The sequence below is a fragment of the Aulonocara stuartgranti genome (assembly GCF_965226115.1).
Source record: "Aulonocara stuartgranti genome assembly, chromosome: 6".
NCBI lineage: Eukaryota > Metazoa > Chordata > Actinopteri > Cichliformes > Cichlidae > Aulonocara > Aulonocara stuartgranti.
In genome coordinates this window covers 28,986,273-29,006,360 of record NC_138944.1, presented here as the reverse complement: position 1 = coordinate 29,006,360, position 20,088 = coordinate 28,986,273, and the positions used below count along the sequence as shown (strand labels likewise).

General features: G+C 41.6%; 1 protein-coding gene across 3 annotated transcripts in view; it reads right to left on the bottom strand.

Annotated features, from left to right (window-relative positions):
- Positions 1–1,535: 1,535 nt before the first annotated feature.
- The window catches only part of dchs2 (dachsous cadherin-related 2), a 29,734-nt gene continuing 11,181 nt past the window's right edge, over positions 1,536–20,088 (bottom strand). The window contains exons 9-20 of one of the 3 annotated variants that reach the window (XM_082536938.1): positions 19,178–20,021; positions 18,745–18,984; positions 16,359–16,493; positions 13,389–13,598; positions 11,978–12,838; positions 11,784–11,897; positions 11,000–11,211; positions 10,762–10,913; positions 8,379–8,509; positions 7,944–8,230; positions 7,460–7,601; positions 1,536–5,131 (exon numbers count right to left, since the gene is read on the bottom strand). In XM_082536938.1, the coding sequence (XP_082393064.1) occupies positions 2,535–5,131; positions 7,460–7,601; positions 7,944–8,230; positions 8,379–8,509; positions 10,762–10,913; positions 11,000–11,211; positions 11,784–11,897; positions 11,978–12,838; positions 13,389–13,598; positions 16,359–16,493; positions 18,745–18,984; positions 19,178–20,021 (5,925 nt within the window). In that variant the 3' untranslated portion in view covers positions 1,536–2,534. The remainder of the gene's footprint in view (positions 5,132–7,459; positions 7,602–7,943; positions 8,231–8,378; positions 8,510–10,761; positions 10,914–10,999; positions 11,212–11,783; positions 11,898–11,977; positions 12,839–13,388; positions 13,599–16,358; positions 16,494–18,744; positions 18,985–19,177; positions 20,022–20,088) is intronic. The other 2 variants (XM_082536939.1, XM_082536940.1) reach the window with 2 other exon arrangements.

Below are 20,088 nucleotides of genomic sequence, written 5' to 3'. Positions count from 1 at the left end.
ACAATCTGAACAATCTGGTCATGCTGATGATTTAAGCCAGCCTAATATGACGTTAACATTTCTCAAGCATGTGTTCAACATTATTCACAAACCTCTCTTTCTTTCGTGTAAGTACTGAAACATTTTAGTGTGGTTGAGACTTCTTGACCCTTCTTTGTAAACGTACTCATACCTGACTGCCTGAGTGATGGGCAGCGTTTTATAAAGATCCACCGAATAACTCTTAACATTGGTGCAGGGACTGCTGAGCTATGTGCTGAGACACACAAGCTTGCTTTGCCAGATCACCTGATATAGTTAGAGATATCTTTCATCACTGTGGTCCTGAGGCCAGAGACCCACTGAAATCACAAATACAGAAGAGTGGAAAGCTTGTCAAAGCCCTGCGATGTGCAGTAGAGAAGCTGGCTAAGTCAATAAATACTTAAACATCTCTCAGTGGCTACATGCAGGGCACACTTGGCCAGTATAGTTCAAGGCTCGACTGTTTATTATCTTCTGTGAAACTATCTGATAAAGACTTTAGCTCTTCTGCTTCCTCGGCTCATATGTTGCCCAAAGGCAGCACACTTGGATTAACAGCAGACCACGTGGAGCCATGTTGAACCACTTTCAGATCATTTAAACAAGACAGGAGAGATGTGAGGTCTCGAAAACTTGAAATAAAAGGGGGAAACATAACAACAATAACTCATTATTAGGATTATAATCCATCAGTAAGTACTAGGTTGAAATATACTAGTGATGATATTGGCTTTCCTCTATTTTAATCAGTTTGTTTCATAACCTGAATTAATGTTCACATTAGAAAAGCCAGACTCTGATGTTTTGATGTTTAATTACCAGGCAAAGATTTGCTGCTGCTGTATATTTGTAAACCCTGGAAATGGTTGTGTGGACAATTGAAATACTAAAGGACTGGCAAAGTAACTTCAATCATCATTCTGATGCTCAGTTTGAACTCAGCAGGTCATCTTGACCATGTCTATGTGCCTAAATGGACTGATTTGCTGCCCTTTGATTGGCTGATAGACACATATTTGCATTAAAAAACACTTTAACAGGTGTACCTAACAAAGTGGTTCGAGAGTGTACACATATTATAGTGTTGGTCTATAAAAAGCATTTACACAGGATGTAAATGTTTACATCAGGATCCTAAAAGTGAAGAATAAGAACAGAATCTGTGATAGCGCTGCACACCACCACAAGTGTTCACATAGTTTGAAAACCTTTATCCCATTTTTCTTATGTAAAGTATTATCAAAGAATTTAACCTCTTGTTGCTGTTCAGATGCAAAATATTGAAGCTGACCATGTGAAAGACCAGATTCATGAAAAGAAAACCGTCTGAAGCGTAAAATGCAATATCCTGGGAAAACACATCATAAAAGTTTAATGTATTTGTTGCAAAAATGCCTTTAAAGAGCTGTTTTATTATTGCCCCACCACAAGAATCCTGTCTATATTACTGGTTCATGTCACTAATTCTCAGTTACAGTGACGAAAAAACATTTTTATCACTGGAAATGAGGAAATATGTACACATGCAAATCAAATTATCCTAAAGAAACTCGGTAGCACAAAAAAGCCCAAGAGAAACTTTTTTATTACAAATTATTTACTTACAAATGTTTTAGATTAGATTATACATTTCTCTGAAAATTATACCTAAAGTTCTGTTTATTAACAGGGTGGCCAAAGTTTACAGACAGCACACAGAAACAATCATGAATATATATCATGAGAAAATGACAAAAATCTGGAGCTGGTTCAGGAATAGAGACAGCAGAAACAGTACAATCTGTATAAACTTCGTACCAGTGAGGAATTCCTGAACTGCATTTTGGTTTTGAGAGATAGCTGCACTAACCCAGTCTTTCTTTTAGCTTCAAAAGTATTAAAGTATTAAATTGAAGGAATAAAATGTATTCTGTTTCTCACTGGGATTTATTGAGAGATTATATGAAAAGGGGAGGCAAAAAGGCCTGGATTCAAAATACCATTTTTTATTATTCCAGGAAGCAGCTAACATAGCTAACCGCAGAAAAATATTGCCTTTCTTTGGTTATTAAAGTTAAATCAACCATGAAAAAGTTTCCATTTAGAAGCTGCAACCAACTGCAATAACAAAGTGTTTCATTTTCTGCTCATATACATGTTTACAATAAAACATTCGGTAATTAATTGCTGACTAGAACATCTGCTCTTTTTCAGACATGTACATAACAAGGATATAATGCAAGACAGGTTTCAGTCCGGGTTTTCCAGATATTAATTTAGTATTTTTACTGAAGTGAGTTACGATTTCGCCCGGAATGCAAACCACTACAATAACTTCAATAGGATATTATTGTGTTGTATTACTGTATCACCCCTTAAAACCCTACAAGTGGACAATGAGACTATTATGGAAATGATACCAGGAATATATCTGAATATCAGCAAAATCACAACCAAACTGTGCAGTGTCTCCCAAAAAAATCTTCAAAAGGTGAATCGTAAATGAAAGTGATGTCACTTAAAATCTTTGGCTATACCTGTATTTCTGCCTCTAAAAGGCTAGCAGTGAGGGGTCCTGATTCAAGTCTGATCCCCCCAACTCCAGTGTCTGAGACAACTGGTGAGGCACTGGGGGTCCTTATAGTGAGCGAAGACAGTGATGGGGAGAAATTAGGTGTCATAGCTGAAGGGGTAAGTCCAGTGTTCCTGGCTAAGGGGGAATAAGCATATTTCCGGTAAGAGGGTCGTCTGACGATGCTTGGCACACGCCCTGGCTTTCGTGGAGGAACGGTCCTTATGCCCTGCTGTGCTACCCCTGTTATAAGAGGTGGTGGGTACATGAGACAACTCGATTCTGCTGCTAAGTCCTCACGGCCACCTTCAAGTTCCTCATCAGGGAGCATCCCAATATCAGTAAATACGGAGGCTAGAGTCTGGAAACGGGGTTCCCAGTCCAAAAGGTAGTCCCAGCAGTAGCTACCTTGCAACTCCTCGTCTAGAAACACCAGCGAGGAGAGAGAATCTGCAGAAGCCTGGGCTTCAGAAAGGGGGGCGAACCCTTTTATCCCCATGTTCTCCTTTAAATCTCTCATCCTGAGTATTCCAGGAAGTAGTCCCTCGCCGCCTCCTTCCTCTTTGAAGTGGTAGAGACTTTCTGTGCTGGCTATCCCTGAGACTAAACATTTATTGACTGATAAGATGTGCTCTGGTCCTACATCGATGGAACTGCAAGAGATATTATCTCCTAGTAAGGCAGAGTCTGGGATCTCTGTGGACTTCTGGGCAGATTCGTTTCTTTTACGGCAGGGGTATTCGTTGATCCACTTGATCTCCTGGTCCTCGGCTGTCTCGCCTTCCGCTGAACCTCGCCCGCTCGAGTCTGATGGATTATATGGGTTTGAGATGTCCATTTTAGTCACCATGATGCTTGGGCGTGTAATGTCATGCAAAGACATGGAACTTTGTGTTTGGTTATTATGTCTCGTGAGCGAGCTTGTGCCATGGCTCAAGTGCGTAGCAATGGCAGCAGCCTTTCTGATGGCTGCATCTTTGAGCTTACATCTGAGAACCAAGCTCACAAAAAGGATAAGCAGAAAGAGAAACATGATTAATGAAACAGTCAAACTGAGCATATGAGTATCCAGGGGGACTCCAGTTAGTGCTTCAGCTGAACTAGAGATATTGACAAAAACCAGGCAGGTTGTAGTCCTGGAGCCTAATCTAGGACTAGCTGCAGAAACAACCAGTTCTACCATGTCCTGGCTGCCTGCCCTATGATACACAGGACCAGAAACAAAGATAGCCCCAATTGTTCTGTTAATGGAGAAAAAAGGTGATGAATTCACAAGTGAGTACTCCACCACCCCGTCCACACCTCCATCATGGTCCATTGCCATCACGTAACCGACCGTATCACCAGGCTTGATGTTTTCTGGCAACAGAAAGTGATACTGCTTCTGGGTAAAGACCGGACTAAATTCATCCACTCCCTTGATATTTACTTGGACTCTCACTGTAGCAGCTTTGTCACCTTTATCTCTGGCTTCCACTATAAAACAGTACTCGCTTTCTCGTTCGTAGTCAAAGGTTTGTCTGGTGTGAATGTCGCCTGTCAGGGGATCGATGGCAAAGGCCTCCTTCCTCTCTGGGTTACCGCTGCCATAGTTCATGAAGCAGGAGGACATAACAGAGTAGGTGAGCTGCCCATAAGGGCCTAAGTCATTGTCAACAGCGTGAACAGAACATACATGGGTAAATGCAGGGAGGTTCTCCAGCACAGAACAGTTAACTGTAGGAAACATGAAATATGGGGTATTGTCATTCTCATCCAACACCGCGATGAAGACAATCGTAAATGCCACTTTATGGTTTTCAGATGATTTGCCACCATCCGATGCTCTGATGGTGAGGATGTATTTCGAGTCTTTTTCATAGTCGAGAGAGTTGTTGACTACTAAGAGGCCAGACTGAGGATCAAGCTTAAGGTGACCTTTACTGTTCCCAGAAATTATATCATACCGCACCAGGCCATTGGTTCCGAGGTCGGGATCGTGGGCACTGACCTGGACCAGTTTGGTACCTAACTGGCTGTTTTCACTTACTTGTGCATGGTACTCTGTGCTGGAAAACACAGGGACATTGTCATTGCAGTCTGTTACAGTCACCATGACGACGGTAGAGCTGTTCAGTGGAGGCATTCCTCGATCAGAAACGCTCACTGTTAATGCATAGCTCTCAGTAGTTTCACGGTCTAAAGCGTTGCAAAGAACAAGCTTTCCAACATTTTTAATCTGATTCTCAATCTGAACCATTTTTACTTCCAGACAGAATCTTTTCTCCTCATTTCCTCCGGTGATGGTATAGTCCAAATAGGTATTTTCAGGGCTCCAGTCTTGGTCCTCTGCAGAAAGAGTCAGCAGGGTAGTGTCTATAGGCGTGTCCTCCGGGACGGTGAGTGTGTATATGTCCTGGTAAAACGAAGGTTCGTGGTCGTTGGTGTCCAAAATCAGCACGTCTATGGAGGTAACGGTGGAGTGCATAGGATCTCCTCCATCTCTTGCTTCAACCAGAAGATGGATCAGGTTGCTGTTTGTGATGGCCTTTAAGGGCTTGTTAGTAAAAATAGACCCTGCAAAATAGAATATATTCCCATCAGTTAATGAGTTGCTTTAAAGGACCAGTTGATATTGTTGTATTGATAATGGTTCTAACATTCATGACTGTTACTAAAGGCAGTAACAGTCACAAACAGGACTATTAGCATATAATCATAGGCTTAAAATAAAGGCTAAATTAATATAAAGGCTTTATTCACATCTTTGTTTTTCAACAAGGGGAAATAATTTTTTTTTTTTTTTTTACAATACATGCCAAATATTGCAAAACTCTTTAACTCTTTGGAAGTTTAGCCCATAGTTTAGTACTTTGGTTTTGGTTTGGCCTGCAGTCTTCCCAGCTATGACCATCTATGACAGAAATACATTGCTGCATCTAATAATAAGTTTTAATATATATACTGGCAAGCACGGGAACAAAGATAAAACTTCAGGTAGTCAGTAACATGATTCAAAATGTTGTGGATCCGAATGTCTGAAACCACATGTAAAAACATGACCAACAAATCTGGTAATAATCAGATATTTTGACAACCCTTAAAACAGAACATAGTAAAACAAGAACACTGAGAGCACAACTCCACCGAAGGCCAGGGGCTAAACTAAAACTTAGATGTTTTTATTACAACATGCTGACGTCAGCCTGCTTTCATTACAATATGACGACATCAGCCTGTTACGGTGTCTTTGTGACATCATAAGGCGTTACATTGAAAACCTAAAGAGTAAGTTGTACAGCTCCCTCCATGCCCTTTCATACGATATATTACTCAAAATGGTTACTTGAAATTATTTTTCCAAGGTCAACTTTGATCTTTGGCGCTAACAACAAAGGTCAAATGTTTAGCCAACCAAGGCAGTCATGCCACCCGAGGTCTAATATGAGGTTGTGGAATTTGAAGACGATCTATAAAAAAATGTGGGTAAAATAAAGTTTACAAACTGTTCTTCTCTCAGCTTATGGTAGCAACCGAAATGTGTATACAAGAAAACAAAGACTAGAGATAATGACTCTGCCATGGAAGAAAAATCCACAGTGCAACATGCTGGTGGGAACTTTCAAGGGTTTTTTTTGGTTATTTTGGAGTTGGTCACTTTCCCTGAATGGACTTCATCTGACCCAGGAGGAGCAGCACAACACCAGATGCTTCATTTTTCTTTGTGAAGATGGATTAACAGACTCAATGCAGCAGAATAATGATCCCAATGCACACTGGATATTTCAAGAAGCACTCGGAGACTAAGAAAGGTGGACAATCCTGATATGAAAAGAAGCTCATATCAGGAAGCAAACAAATACATGGTTATATGGTCATTTAGACCAAAATATTCTTCACTGAATTCAAAGACCTGGCCTTCAGTTTAAGAAATATACAGTTGAAGGATTTGCTCCTCTTAAGATCAGTGTATTGTAACAATCTATCAATTTATTAAGGGTTAAATCAAAACTACCGTGGTCATTAGACACAGCATTGCAACATTATTTCCATGTGCTGACTGGAAGGGCAATTTTCTTGGTGAAATGCAACAAAGTGTCTGTTCATCTAATTTATTATTCCACTTCAGTGCCACTTAAGGTTTTCTACAGGACGATTGCATTCACTCTGAGGCTCTACTCTAACAGAGACACACCGTACCACAGAAAACACCATACTCGGCAACATTGCTGCAAATTTCCATTAGTGCATCTCACCACAAAACAGGGCAAATGCATTTCTCTGATATTAAATTTGGGGTTCAAACCTGGTAAAAGCCCATAAATTACTCTTAAGTGAAAGAGAACTGGCCAGAACTGAGGGGAGCTGGTTTGGTTTCAGCTATGTAGGATTTATCTTCTTTCTTGGGTTTAGGGATTCTTAAAAGGGAGATAATAACACAGGCACGGCTCATCCAAATCACTCTATCTTGCTGACTTCTAATTGGCTTTTTTTCGCTCTTGTCCAAGAACCTCACTAGCACAAGACTTCAAAAATATATTTCCACATTGCTAAAATGCTACTGGCAGAAGAAAAAGTCCAAGTATCATTTCCTGCTGTATCCTGAGCTGCTCCCAGTCAGGTTTTCAGTGTGCCGTTGGTTAAGGCATGCATGACTTTAACTGTGCAAGTAAAGATACCTTCAATGTAGAGAGCAACTCCTAAATATAGAAATCATACCACTAGACAGTCATAACATTTGATATCAGTAGAGTATGAGTATAGAGTATAGTAACTCTGGTATACTTAGATACTGCATGTGCCATATACATGTGCGCAAAGAGTATAGAGTAATCGTTTGCTGTCAGTGTTCATACATCATGTATGGGAGCACTTTCCCTTTTCATGAGTTGCACCGTTCCTTACCATCCTCTGGCTGGATGTAAAAGCCTTGCAGGGGAGATGAAAGCAGTCTGTAGTTGATCTTGCCATTGAGTTCAGAATCTCTGTCGGTAGCTGACACGGACACGACAAACGTGTCTGCTGAGACCAGCTCTGATAACTCCACCTCCAAGAGAAAAACAAAGAGCAAATCACATCTGCAGAAAGTTTTCTGAATCTACTGAAAGTTTTTACTCTTTACATATTCCACCTCCTTTTCTAACTTTCATTCAATTAGGCCACGGGCTTTTAGGAAAATGATCCAATCCAAACTTTGATGAGTTATTATATATGTGGTGCTGGTATATGGTATATAAGGTGCTGTCCAGAAGAGCGCAGGCCTCTGCTAGAGGGGGGAATATTTATTTTATATCTATATATCTATATATATGGGGGAATATTTTGAGTACCACATAATTAAGATTATGAATGCTTTCAACCATCTGACTGAAAAATCTTGTATCTGCACCTGGTAGGAGTCCTGGGTGAACGCTGGAGCGTTGTCATTGACATCGAGCACTTGAACTTTAACCTCTCCATTGGTCTGGTGAATTGAGTCAGATGCCCAGACCGTCAGAGTGTACTCTGTCTGCTCCTCATAGTCCAGGGCTCGAGTCAGGGTAATGACGCCAGTATACCGGTCGATAGCAAAGGGAATATTGGTGCTGCTGTTGTCTGAGAAGCTGTAGGTGATAGTCGAGCTCAGGTCAACGTCATTTGCAGTCACTTGGGTCACCATGTATCCTGCTGGCAGATCTAGGCAGAGAATAGCAGATTGTAGTTTAAACTACAATGAACTTGGATTTAAATCTTGTCCTACAAAAACTGTAAGTATTGATGTACTGAAGAGATTCTGCCATTCAAAGAAATGGAAGAGCAGTGCATTGACAGGAGTTAGGCTTACTCTCAGTTATAAGTACAGGATCCATGGGGGGAATGGCAGGGCTGTTGTCGTTGACATCTACCACTTGGACCCTAACGGTGGCGGTGCTGCTCAGTGGAGGATTCCCCCTGTCTGCTGCCTGTAGAACCAGCCTGTAATATAGAAAGGTAGGAAATTAGCAAATAATACAACTGAGCTTTAGTCAAATTCTCAAATCCATTTTTCAGCTGAGCGGGCCTGTTGACTCAGAGTAAAACAGAGTTTCTTGGTTACACCCACAATCACAAAGATATAATCCTGTTTTATTGTAATGTGGAGGAGGAAAAGTTAGTCAAGTCTTATTCCATCCAAGGTATGGACATTGAGGCTGTGGACAGCTACAGGTACCTTGGTGTTCATCTGAACAATAGACTGGACTGGACTCATAACTCAGACGCCCTCTACAGGAAAGGGCAGAGCAGGCTGTACCTGCTGCGGAGACTCAGGTCGTTTGGAGTGGAGGGACCACTCCTGAAGAAATTCTATGACTCTGTTGTGGCTTCTGCTATCTTTTATGGTGTGGTCTGCTGGGGCGGCAGCATCTCTGCTGGGGACAGGAAGAGACTGAACAGGGTGATCCGAAGGGCCAGCTCTGTTCTAGGATGCCCTCTGGACCCAGTGGAGGTGGTGAGTGACAGGAGAACGGCGGCTAAGCTGTCATCCCTGATGGACAACATCTCCCACCCCATGCAGCAGACTGTGACAGCACTGAGCAGCTCCTTCAGTGGGAGACTGCGGCACCCACGGTGTGGGACGGAGAGATTTCGCAGGTCTTTCCTCCCCACTGCTGTCAGACTCCATAATAAAGACTTTAACTGATCAAGCACACACATCCATACATATGCAATAATACTAAGTGCAATAATCCTTTCTGTCATCGTTGTATTTTTACTCAGTTGTATATAGTATTTGTATTTGTATTCTATTTTTATCTTATTGTATATTTATTTTATTCTACTGTATATAGTATTTTATTTTATTCTATTCTGTACAGTTGTGTACTGTATTTATTCTTATTGTATTCTAATTTTTGCCTCATAACTTTTGCACTGTCCACTTCCTGCTGTGACAAAACAAATTTCCCACGTGTGGGACTAATAAAGGTTATCTTATCTTATCTTATTCCTTTCTGCCTTTCAAAGAAATGGAAGACCAGTGCAGTGAAGAGGGTTAGGCTTACTGTCAGTTGTAACTACAGGCTCCATGGGTGGCTTAATTCAGATTTATTACGTTGTCTTGGCCCCTTCTTGTAAAAGAGACAAATCAGTACTTTGTAAAAAAAAAACCAAAAAAAAACCCCAAACTGCTGCTACCTTGAATCCTGAAAATCTTCACCTGTAGTCATGGTAGAAAAAAGTACGCCCTCTTTCAGTTCTAACATTTTACAAATAAAAATAAAATAAAAATAATCTGGTCCTTAGCAGGTCTTAAGATCAGATAAATACAACCTCAGATGAGCAACAACACATTACACCATATCATTAGTTATTTATCAAAACTAAGCCAAACAGTGTGTGAAAAACCTCAGCACACTCCATCATTCAGTAGCTTGTAGCACCAACTTTGGCAGCAACAACCTGAACTAATCGTTTTTGTATGACTTTATCAGCCTCTCACATGGTAGTGGAGGAAATTTGGCTCATTCTGCAATGTTTTTTCAGCTTATTGAGGTTTGAGGTACTTTGTTTGTGCACAGCTCTCTTAAGGTCCTGCCACAGCATTTCTATCAGTATGAGGTCTGGACTTTCACTGAGTCACTGCAACGCCTTCATTCTTTTCCCTTTTGTTTTGTAGATTTGCTGCTGTGCTTGGAATCTATTTCCTGTTACATGACCCAATTTCAGACTTCACCTGTCAGGCACATGGCCTCATATTTGAGTCTAGATGACTTGGTATACGAGGTGCCCAGGTCCCAAATCACCACACACTTGACTATTGCTAATATGCTGTGTGTGGTTTTCACCTAACAAGACATTTGATCTTATCTGTCCAGCAGACATTGTTCCAGAAGTTTTGCAGCTCAGGAGGCAGAGTGGGTGCAATATGCCCCGTTTTGTGATTTATCTGATATTGTATTTATCCGAGCTTAAGACCTGCTAAGAACCAGATCATTTTTATTATATCCTGATACGTAAAAGCTTAGAAATGAAAGAAGGTGTATCTTCTTTTCACCAGGACTGTAGGAAGATTGTAAAATGCCACCAAAATAATTGCTGTACTACGCCAGTTAAAATGCTTTAACATTTACGAAGAAGTGAAGTAGAAGAAACATGCAACTGTAGCTGATTCCATTTTGGAAGTAGAATCAATTTTATGTGTGCAATAAAGTTTACTTAATATTTTTTATTGAGCAGTTTGAGCATACTTGTATGATGGAGTGATCTCGCGGTCCAGTAAAACATTGGTCGCAAGGATTCCTCGTACAGAGTCCAAAATGAAAGCTCCATTAAGGTTACCAGAGAGAATGGAGTATTCAATCTGGCCGTTCATGCCGCTGTCAGCATCGGAGGCAAACACCTGTTCAAAATATGAGAAGCGGTCAGTATTAGAGGGATCACTGCATGCATCTCACATCAATGAGGGCGTTATTACCGAAAGTTTACCTGCATAATGTAGGTATTGTGCACTTGGCCCTCCCAGACAGCTGTCCTGTAGCTGCTGTGTTCAAACTGTGGTGCGTTGTCATTGATGTCCACCAGAGTGATGGAGACCCTGCAGTGAGCTGTCTGCAGCCCACTGTCAGCCAGCACCACCAGCTGGATGTGGGGGTTCACCTCAAAGTCCAGAGAGTAATCCTTCTGCACTCGGATTTCACCTACATAAGACGGTAACATGAAGGTAAAAGCTGCACTCAAAAGGAAGTACAGCTCAGTTAATATCAAGCCAATAAGGTTTATTTTTAAAAACACAAATCATAATCTTAATTGACATCTTACTTCACGCCCTTCTGTGAACAGGGCCTTTTCCTCTTTGGCCTCTTTTCACCAAATAATAGAAAAGTCATGGTAAAGTAGTGGAAAGAAAAACACAGCTTTCAATCTGACAACAAAGGCGTCGACAGAAGTACTTTTAGGTTCAAGTTTTTGTGGTGAACGTTCAGTCCAACATCAGTATGAGATTGTGTATTTGACTTGGTGTGTCTGCACGGTTACTTTATGTAGACGTGAGTCAAAAAAAGGAATTTGGGGGAAAATATGATAAAATCATACATGGTTTTGAAATACGTATGTATTAAAAAATGCAGAAGGACCAGAAAAGCTGATTTTTTTTTTTTTTGAAAAGGGGTAATTTAGGGATAATACAAAAAACTAACAGAAAACCTAAATTGCGGGATTAGACGGTTTTATTGGTTAAAAAGTTGTATTTAGAAATTAACATTTTAATTACCAGTGTGACGGTTAATGGAGAAAACCTGGTTCTCGTTGCCGCTAAATATGGTGTATGTTATTCTTTGTCTGCTGCTGCTTTGGTCGTTGGCCTCCACCTTTGCAATCCAAGTGCCTTTAGAAAGAAAAAGACAAAAACAATGACTGAGCTGTTCAGTGGTATCGGTGAAAACAAGACAAACAGATACAACGTACCAGCTCTGCTGTTCTCCTTGACACTGGCGTTGTAGACTTTGCTTGTGAACTGCAGTCCTTCGTGTTCTCCCTTCAGATGGATAAAAACCAGGCAGGTAGAGGTCAGAGCAGGATGTCCTCTGTCTGAAACGACAACTTGCAGCTTCCTCCCAGAGAAACCCGCTCTCACTCGTCTTCTCAGCGAAATCTCTCCAGTCTCTGTGTTGATGTCAAACAGATTGTCCTCGTCTGATAACGCATAATGTATCGTCCCATTCTCACCCTGATCCCCATCTGCTGCTGTCACTGTGGTAACTATCTGGTTCGCCAGCGTCCTCATGGAAACCCACGCGTTGAAGGGAGTCTGCTCACAGACCGGCATGTTGTCGTTCACGTCCTCCACCTGTATGGTGACCGACGCCAAAGAGCTCAGCGGTCCCTGAGTGCATCCATCGGTAGCGACAGCTCTGAGGCTGTACTGAGCTCTGCTCTCTCGGTCCAGAGACCTGGTGGTGCGGATCGCTCCCGTGAAGGCGTCGATTAAAAAGGCCCCTTGGCTGTTATCATCTGTCAGGGAGTAGGTCACTTCCCCGTTAGACCCTTCGTCAGGATCCGACGCACTTACACGCAGGACTTCAGCTCCTGCGGGGAGGCCCTCGCTGATAGAGGCATGATAGTTCTTGCGGGTAAAGGAAGGGATGTTATCGTTCTGGTCCAGCAGCACCAGATGGAGCTGGGTGAAGGAGCTGAGTGGGGTGGGGCCATAGTCACGGGCCTGGATGGTGAGTGTGTAATTCTGCATTTCCTCCCGGTCAAGGACCTGTGTGGTGCTAATGGCTCCGGTGTGACTGTTGATGGTGAACCGACCTCTGTAGTCCTCACCTGCAGACAATCAGAGATGACATCAGTGGAAAGGAAATAAAGGATAATTCCACTTTAACTTTGGCCACTCGACTCAACAATGCACTTTTGATGTCTTGAAAGCAAGCAGTCAGACATTCATCCATTTAGAATTTTGCTTGCTTCGTTTATCTGAAGGTCAGACTAAATGTATGCTGCTAATGGTCTCTCCAAGCAGAAACATTATATGCACACAGCTCAATATTGAACCAAGAAGTTAGTAGATAAGCTGTGCTTGTCCCTTCACTACAGACAGTTTGTGCAAGTCTTTAACTGTTAAATAAATGATATGCTCTAAAATACTGGACTACCCACAAGTTACGCACCTACAAGAGCTGCTCAGACTGCATCAGCACTCAACTAACCTGCTCTGCAACTTTGCCTGAGCTGCCACTTTATGCGAGCCAATAATGGACTTGTTGCAAAGGTGGCATCATTACAGTAGTAGCCTTGAATTCACTGAATGACGGCATGAAGTACAGGTAAAACTTTCAAATTGCTTGAAATACAAAACAAGGTCTGATCTTCTCACCAACTATGGAGTAGTGAATGGTGCCATTTTCTCCATGATCTGGGTCAGAGGCCTGGGCGGTGTGGATGACCCCAGGAGGAAGGTTTTCCGGGATGCTGATGCGGAAGGATGACTGCATGAACTCTGGGGGGTTGTCGTTGTCATCCAGCACAGAGCACATCACCGTCGTCGTGCTCGAAAGTGGCCGAGCGCTGCTGTCACGAGCCTGGACTGGAGATAGGAACAGAAAGGAAGGACACAGAGGCTTCCTCACCAGTTCTTTTTTAATTATTTACTAAAATATTCAAATGCTTGACACCCACAGGCTTTATAATAAGTACTGATGTTTTAAACAACAAGTGCCTAATACTATTAGCATGTTCTTTAGACCCTTTTTTCTATTTTTCTTTGGCATGTTTTAAATAGCATCCAAATAGCACCAAAAGCAAAGTGTAGCTATTGTAAACCTGATGTCTTAATGTCTGAATGTCTCAGATATGTCACACGCTGTTATTTTAATAACTCATTCAACACTAGAGTATAATTTTAAAAAGCCATGCTGTACACATTATATGTAACAATTTTACTCAAGATTCTTTCTTACAACACAGCAATGAGGCAATTATTGGCTGTGTGTCTGGACACTGTGTGGCCAGATTGGATGTTTAATAGTCTTTTTCAGGCAAGTTTTGTTTTTTGTTTTGTGTATTTTATGTTCAATATAGGTATTTGTTGTGCCTGAAAATGAATAAAAAATAGCAGTAAAAACTCCAAAATCAGTCAACGGAAAATAATGAGACACAGCTTTTAACACATGCTGACAAGAATTTTTTTATTTCTTTCCAATTCATTTCAGTGTTTCCCAATAAGCCCTGTGAGATTTTGGCGTGGCTTCTAAATATTCAGGCCTTCCTGTTATTATATTTAATTACTGGGACTTTATTTTTAATTATACTGGCAACTGTACAAATATTATGGTAAAACATGTGAAAACATTTCACCAAACGCTGGTGAATCTGTTGAATGTAATTACTGCACGCACCCATGTGAGAGCGAAAGCAAACTCTCGAAAAGACAGAAGGGTGTAGCGGTGCAGTCAGAAGAGGTTAGCTATACTGTAGCTCAGCCCTTTAACAGTCTTCTGTTTCCTTAACATAAATCAATCTGCTGAATAACGTTGCTTTAACGGAGAAAGTCGACCTTAAATTCTTTACGGCTTTGCCGGTGAAGCGTGACAAAGGAGAAGGTACAGAATGAAAGTATTTGTATAACCCTTCAGATGCAGGCTCTCACCCAATTATCGTTGTGAGTGTGTGGCTAAGCAAGCAAGGTCGTGATATGAAAGGAATCAAATTCCTCTGTTTACATAGCCATTAGTGATGCAATAACAGGGCAGCTCAACACAAACATCACCTCCATACAGACTGCCTCATCAGCAGATTGTATCTTCTGCCTGACAGGCTGTAATTGAACAATTACAGAAATTTGCACTGACTTTAAGTACTGTGCAAAAGCCTTGAGCCACCCCTTATTTCTTTATATTTTGTGTCTTGAGCAATAGTTCTCCAGGTCTTTCTGGAGGTTTTTCAAAGTCTTTTTGCTAAACATTGGCTGCTTTTTCACTCATTCTCAGTTTCATTTTCCCTTTGTTTCTAGCGCCCTGCCACAAAAACACATCTCATCGTTGGTTATATCCACAAAAAATACCAAACATAACACATTTGACAGGAATAGTAATGTATTTTTGCACCAACAAGATGATTCTTAAAGACCTGTTGGCTGAAAACTTAGTGTGCACCACGTTCTTATAAAATCTGAGGAAACTGGAGGAAAAAAGAAGAAATGGCAAGAGTAAGAAACTATCTGCAGGAGATGAACAGAATCTAAAAGTCATGTCCTTAACAAATCGGAAAACAATCCAGCAAAGACCTGACAAAGCACCCGAGAGATGTATCTGTCCCTTCAGTTGATCCATCTGCTGTTCACTAAAGCTTCATCAGAAATGGTCTTATTGGCTTTCAAGAAGCTATTCTTAAAGAATAGAAACAGGAGAAAAGGTTGAAGTTACAGAAAAACTAGAATGAAAATCAGGTCTTATGGAGTGATATGAAAATGAATTTGAAATCTTTGGCTCAAATCATCTTAATATGTGGGGAAGAAGTCAGAACAGAGATCCAACAGTGAGTGTCTACAGCCATCTGTAAAACACGGTGGAGCCTCAGTCATGGTCTGCGGCTGCATTCCAACCAGTTATGGACGTAGAAATGTACCGTCAGGTATTGTTCAACTATGCAATATTATCTGAAAAGTATCTGATTGACAATGATACCAAACAGACTGCCAATGCAGTCAAAGCATACCTGCATAGAAAAACACACCATTAAACACCATCAGTCTTGGATTGGCCTCCCCAGAGCCCGGACCTCAACATTACTGAAGCAGTGTGGTATCATCTTGACAGAGAACCGAAAAAAAGGCAGCCAACATCCAAGGACGAGCTCTAGATGTCCTTCAACAAGCCTGGAGAATTATTCCTGAAGACTACTTAAAGCATTAGAAGAAAACTTTTTTACACGTTTCAACAAACTCCTCCACCTATTTCCCAAGACTTTTGCCCAATGCTGTACGACTGACTGGCGCGTTTGTCACGACACTTGACAAACACAAGATTTCCTTTTACCACTGTTGTTGTATTAGATTGCTCTGATTTATTACAGAAAAAAATCCATTTTGGTGATGAGTTACTTAGTTTCTGAGCATAATTCTGATGTCTTCAGTGTTATCATTCTGGAAGTCATTAAACATGTGACTTTTACTGCATTGTTTTGCATAACTGCCGATTTTCCCTTGAGTTTGTTAACCCTGAACTTATAATTAAACTTTCTCATTTTTGTTAATAGATACGTGCTTTACTTCTGGCTTTTATTGTTGAAAACTATTATTTAAAATGTTATTGCTCAGGACTAACAGATGTTTGCTTATGTGTCCTACCTCTGAGAGTAAAATGCTGCTGCTGCTCTCTGTCCAGGTAGGAGGTGGTGGTAATCAGGCCGGTGTACGGGTTGATGCTGAAGAGCTCATAGCCGGGACCCGGCAGCAGACTGTACCACACCACAGCGTTCTCCTCTGAGGACATGAACACAGGAGGCGAATGTAAATGCTGTCACAGACCTCAAAACAAATGCTCAAGCAAAAAAAAAAAAAAAAAGGAAAATCAAGGTTAATAGAAAAAAAAAATCAACTTGATCATATATCAGATGATGCTGCATAATTACAGAAATCCAGTGATTTACATTACAGATATGCTCCCTGACAAACGATACACGCTAGTTTCTCTACTGAAAAAAACATTTCCAGTTTCAAGTAGATATAAATGGCCTTAACACTGGTGAGACAAAAAATGTGGCTTCTCTAATGAGACTATGGATGTCAAAAACAACACAGTGCATTTTTATGCTCACGATCTCCAGAAAAACCGATACCTCTAGTCGTTGAATCGTTATCTACCTCACACATTCAACTTTAGTTCAAGTCCATTCATGTTTATTGCTGCTTCTGTTTCAGGCAGCGCTTATCTCAGAGGAAAAGAGAACAATGTGGCCACTGAACTTCACAAGGCAGTTAAAACCTCAGCGAAAGCCTGCTGCTTGCAGCTTTTATGGTCTTGTGAATACGAAGCAAACGCAGAGTTCACTTCAACTTTACGTGCAAGCTGTGGTCTCATGACCATCACAATGATGCACGTTTCACATCACGTTAGTTTCAGAAGATAAGAACAAGGCGAGGAATGCGTATAGCATTTAAGGCTATGATTACTAAGATATCTTTTATGCTGATAGCAGTAAAACATTTGAATCACGGGGCATTTGCATGTTTTTGAAATTACGGTCTATTCACACACTTGTATGATGTTTTATAAGAGCATAACTCGATTACTAGACTTCTTCTGCTTAGCTTTGTTTGGTTCACTGATTTAATTTACATTGCTGTTAACTTGGTTTGCTTGGTAGGTGTCAAAACTACAAAACTCTGTCAATGTCTTCTTCATAACTCTTTTGGTGTAAACCGTGTCACTTTTGTCTCTTGTGCATAAACAACCATAAACAATTCCCACTCCGGGTACTAACAAACAAAAGTGTTCCATCAAAACATTTAAGTTTCAGCCAAAGTGCAACCCTGGCACAATGACCAAATCTTACCATCAAACCTCTTTGTAAATAATCAAACTCTTCTTTTGAACACAAAGACAGCACAGTTACTCTTTAAAAAAAAAAATCCCTCCCAAAATCTCAACTCTTGCTTAACAAAGGGAAATCCAGAAGGCTCAGAAGTTTAGCTGTCACACTCATTCACATTGCAGCTCTTCTGTGATTGACTCCAGCACATGGAAACTTACATACATAGATCATCAGAGACACAAAACAATGGTCATCTCTGGTGAGAGTTTGCAGGGAAAAAAGCAGCACAAATGATAATCAAATAAGACTGGTGGGAGAGCAGGCCGGCCTGCCAGACGAGGCGATTTGAGGAGATGGATGAGAGCACACAGCGCCTATTGGCACAGATGGCTTGGATTATGGAAATCATGATGAGAGAGGACCTTTCAGATTTCCCAGAGGAGCTGTCTGCTTGCTGTTCTTGGACAATTCTCACCCCCAAGAATGTTAGTTCACATTGAAACCCCTCCTGTACAGGTCCCCCTGCCGCACGCCCTCCATCTCCAGTATTTAAAAAGAATCCTACTGTCAACAATGAGGAGACGAAAAGGGATGTAGAAGGCCCCGTGCGCGATGTGTTAAAATAAACAGTGTCGATGTGTAGATTTGGGAATATGATTAAAGAGTCGGGTGAATGAGATTCGGTGGGATGTGCAATGAGCAGAGCAGACAAACCGAAAAGCATATGAGGAAAACAGCAGGGTGTGGTTTCAATTAAACTGTTAATGGAGTGAAAAAACAGCAGAGCTGAAGTTCGACAAGGAAGCTGAGCTGCATTACGGCACATGGTACGAGAAAAAAGTAATAAACATGGACTGTTGTACTTTGTCTTGCCAGGAAAAGCTGTAGTTTTGCAATTTGGCTCCTACTTTATTTTGATGCCTTCATCTTTTCATGGTTAGCGGATTTATGGTTTTAGGCTTCATGGACATGTGCTAGTGCTGCCATCTAGGTAGCTCACAGGGAAACTGCCGTCTCCACTTTAATATCAGGGCAATTTCAAACTAAATTTAAATGCTGTGAAATATAATCAAAAATTAGGAATTTTTAAATAGTTGGAGCTCAAAATTAAATGTACACTACCTCAGTATAAATGTCCCATTTCAGCCATTATTTGTTGGTATTACCTCTGACGTATCGCCAGTCAAATGAATTATTACCTGAATCCTCATCAGTGGCAGAGACCCTGATCACTGGTTCTCCAGGGTCTCTGTTCTCTGCCACAGTGGCGGTGTAAATGGTTTGACTAAACACAGGCGCCTGGTCATTCACATCCCCGACCTCCACTGTCAGAGTCTGGGTGGAGGAGAGTGAGGGCAGGCCTTGGTCCAGCGCACGGACGGTCAGACGGTGGAAACGTTCTGTCTCATAATCCAACGGGGCAGTGAGAAGCAAGAGGCCTGAAAAAGAAGGAAGGAAATAAAAGAAGAATTAATTTTCACATTTAAAAGTGAAATGTTTGATGTTTGAATTCACTGTGAATCAGCAGACGTTCATATGTCTGATATTCATGTGGTGAGTCTGATGAGTTTTTTTTTTAGGTAAAATTTTATTTAGAATAAATTTTTTCCGCTGTGCAAAAATCACAAATACCTGTCTTCTCCTCCAGTGTGAACAAGCCTTTCTTGTTTCCAGAAATAATAGAGAAGGAAACGATCCCATTTTCACCTTGATCTCCATCTATGGCCACAAAATGATGCAGCAGACTCCCCACCTCTGCGTCCTCCATCACCTGAGCTGTGTCTGCCGATACGAACACCGGCCGGTTATCGTTCACGTCCAGCAGGAAAAGCTGAGCCGTCACCGAAGCCTGTTTACGCTCATTCTTCTCCTTCGCCTGATCTGTGGCTGTTACAGTGAATGCGAAGCTGGGGGTGCTCTCGCGATCTAAAGGTGCTGCTACAGTCAGGCTCCCCGTGTAAGGGTCGATCCGAAAGGGGAAGGGTGATGATGACCCGCTGACTTCAGCGTCAAAGGCGAGCTCATAGCGGAGGGCACTGTTTGGAAAGGTCCCGTCAGCGTCTCTGGCATGAAAAGCGTACGCCAACGATCCGACTGCAGCGTCCTCCCTCAGACCAAACATCACCAGTTTATCAGGGAACCAGGGCGTGTGGTCGTTCACATCCTCCACTATCACGCAAATCAGAACAGACACATTCACGATGGGAATGAGGCTGGCGTCCTCAGCACGAACCACGAGGAAGTACTGCATGGCAGCCTCGTAATCCAGCGGCTGGTTGATGTATATGTCACCGAAGGAGCTGTCGATCCCAAAGTGAACACTCCCGTCCCCCTCAGTGATGGAATAGTGAAATCTCCCTTTATCTGAAACATGTGCAGAGCCAATAACAGTCGCAGGCTCCGTGTCCTCCCGCACCAAAATGCGTCTCACAATTTGGCGATCGGAGCGGCCGTACGGATCTTCTAATCCATGAATCTGAAAAGCACAAAAAAAAGACAAAGTTTTAGTTTGCTATAATTACCTTTTTTCCCTCCGTTTGGAT